Here is a 10,474-nt window from a genome sequence, read left to right as displayed (position 1 = left end):
CACGCCGATCGCGGCGTCACGCCATAGTCGCGCCACGCGCTAAAAGCATCCTCGTACGATAAGCAGCCGAGCTGTTTTTCCTTGACGAGGACCGCGTGAGAAACCTCTGTCGTCAGAAAACGACAGATGCGAGGAGGAAACTAGAGGGAGAGAACAGCCGGTTCGTACACGCATTCCATACAGTTTAGGTGTTTCTCTCTACGTAAGTACACGCGCGAGAACGAGGACTTGTTGCGTGGCGGAGAGAAAGAGAGAGAGAGAGAGAGATAAAGATATAGACATATAGAGAGAGAAGAGAGACGCGCAGCTGCTTCTTCGCACGAATCATGTGACTGACTGACTGATTCGCGTCTAGCATCGCCTGATATTTTTCGGTATAGGTTTCTCGAGACTAATACTCGTTTACTTTTACTCCGCGTTTCTTCCGCCTCTTGGACTTCTATCCCTTCTTACGTATCTCGAGTAGGTACGACGAGTTTATTTCCCCCCTTTGCTATTCTCATTGTTATTTATTCTGGAAATAGGATACGGATGCGCAACAGTAACATTACAATAATAAATAGCGTAAACGGAGCGATAATGCATGAAAAGAATGAAAAGGAATAGAGACCGTTGTAATAAACGTGTACAGCGAAGCAAATTAATTAAAGTTAAGCGAAATCTTGTCTGTCGTTGACGATGTATACCAATGTCATATTAAATGTAGAGAAAGGACGGAGGCTTGAAGATAAAACAGAGTGCTATCTTTCATTTATGGGAAAAGTAAAACTTGGATAAAATAACGAGTTGTATGAAAAGATGCTGCAGAATGCGGATATATTTATTGTAATAAATATAATTTTATCTCTTTGCTAAATGGAAATATTATTTCTCTGCTTCATGTCTAATTAGAAATTATAAGGTTGTTCGATTACACAGAGACATAATCGTGTTAATCTGTCGATTTCCATTTTCTATCACTCGTACATTATTTCTTCAATGTCCTATTATGCATGTCTTTGCAGACATTTGACAATTTTTCTACCCACGTCGGTATCGCATTGCGAGTTATAGATCTCAAGACGTTGAGATTTTCAAGGGAAACAAGCAGAGCTTTCAAAAGTATCGATATCTACCTCGGAATCGTCAACCTTTAAATGGGTAGGACGATGGGATGGCCTCACTGCACCAGCGCAGGTATAGTGTTTTCTTTAAAACTGTGCTACTGGAAAAGAAAATAAAAGGTATGGCCTAGAAAGCCAGAAGTCTTAAAGTTCATTATTTTCATATCCCCTCTATCTTGTAAGGGTATAACTAACGTTTCAGCTACAACATAACATAAAAATGTACCAGTAATAAGTATGAAATTAAAATCTCTTTTTGGATGTTTCGCATCTTACCTATTCAATTTACGTAGCCTTTAAACCACTACCTACTTAAAGGTTGCTGCAAGAGTTGCGAGAATTTTCACGAGTATCCGAGCCGGTATCGATACTCGTTCGGTTCTCGAATCTATTTATATAAAACAAAACCAAAAAATATCAGCACTGATTAGCGCTAATGTATGATAATACAAGTAATGCATCGCTAATGAACGTTAATAAATACAAAACATGTAAACATGAGTCAACTTTGTTATTAAACGCGATACTAAATGGTCGCTAAATAAAGATGAGAAAAATCGTTTTGTCTCGACCGACTAAAATACTCTTTAAATTTGCAACGACAATTTTAATTCATCAACCTAGGATTCGCGTTTTGTCGTAGATTTCCTCTAAAAAAAAGATTCGCTTAAATGGGAATTAATGTTGAAACAATTACTTATCCAGGAAATGTGCATCGATTTCAGAATATTGAGAGAGAGAGAGAGAGAAGGTGGAGGAGGGAGGGAGAACCAGTTACCGACACAATTTTCTATTTTGATCTTAAACATTTAACTCTTAGAAACATACACAAAATATCTGAGATACAGATACCGCTACAGCTTAATATAACACACCGATTAGATTAACATAGTTTGCAGGCACCACATATATTGAACTAAGATCTGTGTTATTGTATAAAGTATCATCCTATAACGCATAATATTTTCCAGATATTTTTGACCTATTAATCACGATTCGGAATGAAAATTATTACTCGCGATAAAATACAGACGTAATAGTTATCTAGAGAAAAATATACTTGTACTCGCGCAATTTTTTTATACCGTTAGACACAAAAGAGTGTTTTGACTAAAACGACATCGCGTTCTTATTTCTCACGCGTCAGATTAAAAATGAAAGTATTTTTGCACGCAATCAGCTTATTGTGAGTTATTCATTATGCCGACGGCCTATTCCGCTCGTAGGTCAGTCACGCGACGAGGATGGCACGCGAAAGAAGAGTCATCACGCAGGGTCATCGTCATCGTCATCTGTCCATTAATCCATCCGTCTCGTCTCGCGCGAGGACTGAAAAGGAATAGATAATAAAACCGGAAGCAGATAATAATACGCGCCACTTTTCGCATAATTATGCGCGTAATACTAGCACAGATAAGATAACGCTTTCGCATTGACGCAAATGAACCGTCGGTCAATTATTCAACGATTTTGCAGCTATTCTCCTTCTCATCTTCTCATAGCCGCACGACCTTCTTATCATCCTTATCATCGTGTCGTCGTTTAGTCTATTTCAGTCGTGCTCGGCTGTCAGGTAACCCTCGGAGAGATTTCATTAACCTAATACGCCCTGCGAGCTCGCTATTCTTAATGTCAATCATTCCGAATCTGAAATTTCATCCCATGACGATCGTTCTCGGAAAACGATGAACACAATACCACTTGCATGGTTATGGACAATGGACCACGGGGCTACTTGTAACCGATACATGTTGTCTAGATAGTTTCCATTGTCGTTAGAAATTCTGAAGCAGTCCGCTTTAGCTCTATCAGGAAATTCGGGGTGTGAGCTCGAAGATGGTATGCGCGCATCGTATCTTTTAGATAGAAAACGAAGACGATGAGACACATAGTAAACTTTTTGAGACATTTAAAAGTATCAAAGTTACATAAAATGTTAAAAAATCGTCATTTTATACCTTTACAGTGTATTTATTCGTAAACACTTGGTATGGAATTCATTGTTATAAATATAATAAGTAGTGAAAAAGATTTATCAATAATAATGTTCATTTTTTCGATGGTATGGAAAAAGTAAAATCAAAAAGACAAAATTTACATGTAATGTGAAACGAAGTAGTGAGATAATAATTAATACTGCATTATGAAATGAAATCTTATCAATGTCTATACAAAAGAAGTACACATTACTGTCTTTGTTTAATATTACAGTGTGGCGTGACACGTTAATAAATCAATGTACATTGATTTTATAACTTTGCAAATCACTACGCAGAAAGTATATTCGTAAGTATACAAATAGAACTACAATTTAATGCAGTAAATTTCCTTCTGCTTCTATTTCCAAAACTTGAGCCGATAAGTATACGAGTACCATACCATTTAAGAAATATTTGTTAAGACGTAAGATCTGTAAAAAATTTCGTAAAGTTTTCGCTTTATTATTAACTCTAAGGATCTTAAAATAAAAAATGAATTTTTCAGGGAATCATTGTAAGAATTTTTACAATAATTTATCTAGCATTTTTTTTATCTCTCTCCTTGGGAAAAAAAAGGTCTCGAAGTAGAAATCGAGAATTTCGAAGCAATAGAATTTTTTTTTTTTTTTTTTTTTTTTAAACGCAGGTAAATGCATACGAGTCGGTACACGCCGCGCGTGTGACGTCATGACTCGACACTCGCGTGAGTGAGCGTATTCGCACGCGTGTTTAACGGTCGCGGCAAGGCCAACCTACGAGTTGGCTCGCGATTGGTTGCGCCGGCATCGTACGATGGTCCCATCTCTCGCCTCGTTATAAATACAAGCCCTAACCAACCTCTTCCTGTTACTGCGTGCATGCGTGTATGCCCGCGTGCGGGCATTGAGACGTGCCATATTCGACTGCTCGATATTTGACGAAAATATTGAACAATTTTTAAATCGACACGAATCGAAGCGAATGTGATGAGCGCTGAAAAAAAAATATTAAGTCTCACATATAAACAAGATGATTTTTCTTTACAATAGAACTGTTGACGTAAAATGAGTTGTTTATTATTTGAATTAAATCGGAAGCTGTGCAAGAGATGAGTTTCGAACGTCTGTGTGATGTAGCATAAAACAGTAACGCGCGGAGACCTGGAGATAATATCGTAATAACTTCGTAACGTGACATAATTACGCAATACGAATCGAATTAAGTGAAGTACAAAGTTGTGGAGAATGTAATAAAAATGTTAATTATGAAATTAATTATGATCGTAATTATTGCGGAATATACGAGTCGATTACTAATCAAAATGGTTATTAGATACGATTAAAATTGGAATTGCCATGATTTGTGTAATTCTGAATAATAGATCGATTCAGTCCGCTGGAGAATCACTGGTGCGAATAGAATTACACACAGGACTCTTACTCTGTCCTGCAGTAAGCCTGGTACTCTTCTCACGAGTGATATCTTAGCCGAGCGGAGAAAGCAAGTAGAAGAACCAGAAAACGAAATGCGATCGGAGATGAGAAAATGGGTTGCGGTAGAGGGATAACCATCTCTGAAAAAGATGGTCTGTTTATACTTTTGTTCGTTTATCCATTATGAAGACAGATATTATTGTAGAAATTAATAATTACGATAATTGTATAATTATATCGTAGCCCATTTTTCATTTAATTAAAAGGTTTTATTACCGTTTATATTGAAAGTGATTATATAATTTTCACGTTATTTATAATCCTCGGAAAAAGGAAACTGTATCAAATTAAAAAGTAAAACCCAAGTGATACTATCTTTTCATGGACGGTCTTTTTATTGCAAGTAGTTTTAATTCTCCCGAGTAGTTTTAATTCTCCTTAAAAAATTATTACATAAAAAGATTGTTATGTACCACCAAATTTCACTCAAGTATCACTTGTATGAAAGATTCGGTATACAAAAAATAATACGGTTGCATGATTTTCACGTGATTTATACATCGTTTGTAGAGAAAATTTATGTCTGTAGAAAAAATTTATAGTAGCGACAGGTATATCAAGAAGACAGTATATCGAAACGCTATCGTTGTATGTTATTTCAATCGACGATTGCATAAATCGTTCGACAAGTCCCGTTGGGACGGAGTTATTTGTTTAATCATCGAAGGACAGATTTATCACGGGCAGACGAAGCCCGTCGTCCCATTGTTGCATTCGGTTTACAAAACAATTGCATCGCTATATAGAGTAGGCCGCGGCCAGTTTCGCGGACAGCTCGCCGAATCGTTTGGTCGTTACCGCGATAGTCGGTCGAGTTCTCCAATAATTTCGATAGTTTGTAATTAAATTTAATGACATTGGTCATCGACGCGCCGCATGAGGGATTAGTCGCGTAGTTTGTCGCACGCATCACCAAATCGATGTAATGAAACACACGATATACACGGCGCCATATTTTGCGCGATGCATCCAATACCCTCTTCCTCCCTTCCTCGTAGAATTCGCATCTTGTCTCAGGGAAACGCCAGAGTTTTCCCCGTTTTGGTAAAGGGTCTACTTGGTAAAGAAACTTGTAGTTTCTCTCGCGGAACAATAAATAAATATATATAAATCTCTTCTGGGACGAATGATCCTATTAGACTCGAAGGAATTGAAAGAAACCTCGCGTTTGGACGATTTGTCCCAGTTGAAGATTTATATATTTATTTATTGTTTATTGCGCAAATATTTTGCAAGAATCGTGGGCTGTATTTCACATATCGGCCGAGTCTCGCTAATGTTGCTGACTGAACTGAATTTACCGAATGAATTTTTTAATCGAGTAAGACGTTCTTTTCCGGACGCGATATCTTTCTTTTTCTCGAAAACTTTATCCTGTTAACGGTAAATTTTAATAGAGGAATATACGATTCTTTCCCTTCAAATAGGACGAGGATCGTATTTATCGTAATATGTTTTAGCAATCTCATGTCTTGGTAACGATGTAGCATCAGTAGCAACTACAAACATTAATTTGCAATGTTTATCTGAACGCATGCTATGTTTACAAATACGACGTATAGATTGCAAAGATTATTCAATATCTGTATTACGTGAACGACTAATGTATAATATGTTTCGAGATATTTCGAGAATGATTTTTCCAAAAAAAAAAAAAAAAAGCGTACGATTCAGTAGTCCGAAAGTAATCACGGAAAGAAAAGTTTTACAAGATAAATTGTTAATTCGCATGTTCTCCTTTTCTGATTCATACGGACACTACTTCGTTTCTATTATATTTCACTTTATCGTCGTCTTCTTAAGCAAAGTAAGATCTCTTGCATAAAACATTTGATATTTCAAATAATTTATAAGACATATCGACATAGGTAATGGACGTTTGAACATTTCCATCGGGCTTAAATATAACACCCATTTATTTTACTTTTTCATCATGACGGTGAGATGTAACGTAACTTTCCATTAGCAGCACCATCACGCGTATACAGAAACTCTATATTAGAGCAAACATACATGGGATGGGAGATGATAGGAAGAAGAGTTGCAGGTGTTACATGGAGAGACGGAGAGCAGTGGTCTCTACCGCCGGTTCTCTTTTATTACCTCGAAAGTGGCACTTCCGGGTAATCGGTTTCGAGCGGAAGTTATAAGTTCATTTGGTGGTATCGGGAGAGAAAAGTCGATCTTGACCCAGTTCCGGTTTCTATCCTTTCCTTACAATAGCCTGTTTATTACGAGGAAAGTGTAAAGCTCTCTCTTGAAAGTACTTCATAATTTCGCCGAGAATGTCCTGAGATTCGCACCCTCCCCTTTAAAAGGCGGGATACGGTGTTCCCTTTACCCTGCTAGAGTGTTTGTACAGAATGTTTCGGCATCTTTGACTTTAATTTAATGACGGATTCTTTGATCAATTTAGAGTCGGCCTCTTCTTAATTAAGATCTCGAGGCACCGATAATTTTCGAGATACAGGTACGTTTTCTGGCGTGCGATTAGAAGAAGCAGAAACATTCCCGTATATACACCGTATACCCGTATAGATTGATAAACTTTTTTGTGCATTTCGAGATTTATTACTAAATGAGAGTTGTTGAAAAAAGTTGAGACGCAAACTTTTTTACCAAATTTCAGATTTGTTAGATAAATCGACTTTAAATTTGCAAAACTGTCTTCCGTATTAAAATTAGAGCATAGTGCCTTCAGGTACCGAGCAAATGTACGTGTATATAACATTTGCGAACCGCGCATATGGCGTAATTGGTAATGAATTTCCAAAAGTTGGAATGAAAAGCACGACGAAAGCGCGGCTAAACTAGCAAACGATGCTCCCCCCATTAAATCCAAATCAACTTCCTAATATGAACGAATGGTTTTTCGCCAACGGCACATGACGCCGTGATAATATCGCGCGCCATTCGTCATCATTAGCTCGGACGGCGAATGCATTTCCTGTGTTTTTTATCCTGCATCCCAAATTCGCGTGTGACCACCGATACTCACACGCGAGCAGCGCGTCTTATGTGTGTGCTCGCCGCTGCCGTCGTTGCTGTAATTTCATTTTCAAAATTCAGACACAAAAGATTTTAACAACAGAACCATTATAACTGATGATAGACAGGTAAAGGATGAAAGATGGAGAAAACGGGCTTGATAGTGATTTCAGCGGTTTAAAAATATGGAGAGAGAGATATGTGGCTGTAGCGAATCAAACTTTGAGAAAAATACATAGGGGAGACCCCCCCCCACACACACACACACACACACACACACACACGAGTCGTAAAAATTGTAACTCTTAAAAGTGCGCCTAAATATAAAAATGTTTGTATTATGTTTTTTTTAATAATTAAAGCATAATACATATTTTAAAATTTAACAAGTATATTTGGTAAATATTTATTAGTTTTTAAGAAAAAAATAAAAACATGTTTTTTAAGAAATGACACCCACGGTGCCTCATAATGACCCGGGTACCATAAGTCACACACAAAATAATAGGATTACGCAAGAAATAAAAGTTGAAAAGTATTTAACTTACACTTGTTAGCATGATCACTAATACAATAAAATATAATTACGACTAATAATTATTAAATAATGAAATAGAAAGTTATGAGAAAAAACAAATGAGAAATAACTATTAATATAAGATGAGAAGGATTTATTACGATAAAATAAAATTAATTGCTTAGAAATATAAACTGCCTTTTTAGTACATGTATTTTCTATATTGTTCCGTTTTGTCATGAATATTTAATGTATGACCCAACTATACATTGAATTATATATTTAATAGAAAACTATAAAAAAATTAATGTCAGATTATTACTTGTAACGTGGTAAATTGAGAAAAGATGCGCAGAAACTTGCACTTTATCTTTATATATGTATTCTCTACTAAAACAATATTAAAAACATTTTTATGCGGTTAAAAAGTTACTATTGCATTACGAAAATCATTAATGACCGATAGAAACCGGAACTGGGTCAAGATCGACTTTTCTCTCGATATAATGGAATTTAATCACTACCATCTAGATAAAAAGTATGGGCAACGAAGTAACAGTCGTATTGATTAAGTACCAGTAGTATTAATTTAAACATTCTAGATTATGTCAACATGTCGATGACCTATGGTGCCCCGGTTTCCCCTACGTAATATTTCCGACATCTCTTATTTTTATTTAAATCAAGTCGAAGCAAAATTTATTTTATTAAGATTTTAATTCCTAGTAAAAATTTTTCAGAGAGTAATGTACGGAAAAAAATGATTTTGCTCAAGTATCGAAAAAAATTCAGCTAGACGAAGACTTGAATATAATTTTGTTGGAGTATCAAAATAATTAGGTAGAAATTTCACGCATTATGAGCGATCCTTCAAGAGATTTTTGATATTTTAACAACCAGTTTGAACGCTCTACATAATTATTTTAATGGTACAATAAAATTCTTTTCAGATTCGTATATCTAGCTAAATACTTGAGCAAAAGTTGTTTCTACATTCTTCTTGAATTCTTCTTGTTGAAATATATAATATGATATAAACTTTAAGTATAATGTCTTGCTCGACAGACGTGTACGATATATCTCGTGATACAACTCCATCGAAATGAGAGAATATTGGAGATCCGTCCGAGTATGAAGTTCTAGGTGCAATCTGCATTGTTTCCACGTCAATTAAACTTGTTTGATATTTCCGCTGCAATCACGCCGCAACGGCAACATCGATTCCGCGTGCTCGTCGCGCGCTTAATCGAATTCGAGAAACAGCGCTGCTCTTTGCGATTCCCTTACTAATAACATTGTTATCGATGGGGACGACGTATCGAGTCGAGTCCCTGTTGCCTCTTACATTTCGCGAATCGATCACGTTTCTCTCTCTCTCTCTCTCTCTCTCTCTCTCTCTCTCTCTCTCTCTCTCTCTCTCTCTTAGCTAACCCGATTATCGCGTTTCTGTTTCAGTGCTTGCTAGCTGCCGAGGTGAAGAGTGCGGACACGAGGAGCTGGTGAGGTGCGCCAGACCCCTTGAGAGAATCAGCAATAGCGACCTGAGTTTCGTCACGAAAAAGGAGGATATCAACAAACTATGCCCGTGAGTTTTCTTCTCTCTACGCCCGGCACGGGCGATCTCTTTAAACGGAAAACGTCCGTTGTTATTCGCCGTCTTTACATGTTCCATGAGAGGAAGAAGACGTCGGTGTGGGTTACGCTGACGTTCCGTTTCGTGGGGAATTTCGTGACGGTCTACCTCCTCGTCTCTTCCTCTTCCACTTTCTTTTCGCGCCACGGGAAATTTTTCGCTACGAGAAAAATGTCCAGTCGTTTCTCTCTCTCCTCGCACTTCATATCAATTTTAAGAACGCGCGGGAATGCTGTCGCGCAGAATTTCTCTCTCTCTCTCTCTCTCTCTCTCTCTCTGCGGAGCTTAATCGCGCTAATTGCAACGTCGAGAGAAAAGATAAGGAAATATAATAAAGAAGTGTTTATTACATTTGACGATTTTGTAATCATTCGAAAAAAATGGTTCTCTTCTATTACACATATTTAAAATTCATACTTCGTGTTAATTCCAGCATTTCGCCATTATATGTACGAAATATAATATTATTAGTTGTTGAAAAGTTTATCGTTAAAAAAGTCGGTCGATGTTTCCGGAGATTTCACAGACGACTCTTCGATCTCTCGCAAAATTGGAAATTGATCCGAGAATAATATACGACATTCGGCTTTAGTCTATTATATCCGTCCGAATTCGCGATCGTATCGAGGTCTCTGGCAGCCCGCGCGCCGGCTTATCACAATTCGGCGATGCTCGATCGCTCGAATCTCTCTCGCGCCGCCGAGTCGGCGCGGTACGTATGTAATTGAGTGGATGATTGCATGCAAGCTGCCGGATATTTCGCACGATATTTCCAGGCCTCC

At 37.3% G+C, this 10,474-nt stretch overlaps 1 protein-coding gene across 1 annotated transcript in view; it reads left to right on the top strand.

The window, feature by feature from the left end:
* Positions 1–10,474, top strand: part of LOC108748862 — a 24,924-nt gene that overhangs the window by 7,176 nt on the left and 7,274 nt on the right. Inside the window, exon 2 of the mRNA XM_018487242.1 lies at positions 9,515–9,644. Within this exon, the coding sequence (XP_018342744.1) occupies positions 9,515–9,644 (130 nt within the window). The remainder of the gene's footprint in view (positions 1–9,514; positions 9,645–10,474) is intronic.

Source organism: Trachymyrmex septentrionalis, unplaced genomic scaffold (genome assembly GCF_001594115.1).
Source record: "Trachymyrmex septentrionalis isolate Tsep2-gDNA-1 unplaced genomic scaffold, Tsep1.0 scaffold25, whole genome shotgun sequence".
Lineage (NCBI taxonomy): Eukaryota > Metazoa > Arthropoda > Insecta > Hymenoptera > Formicidae > Trachymyrmex > Trachymyrmex septentrionalis.
The sequence above is the reverse complement of the archived record's forward strand: the minus strand, read 5'-3'. Positions and strand labels throughout refer to the sequence as shown.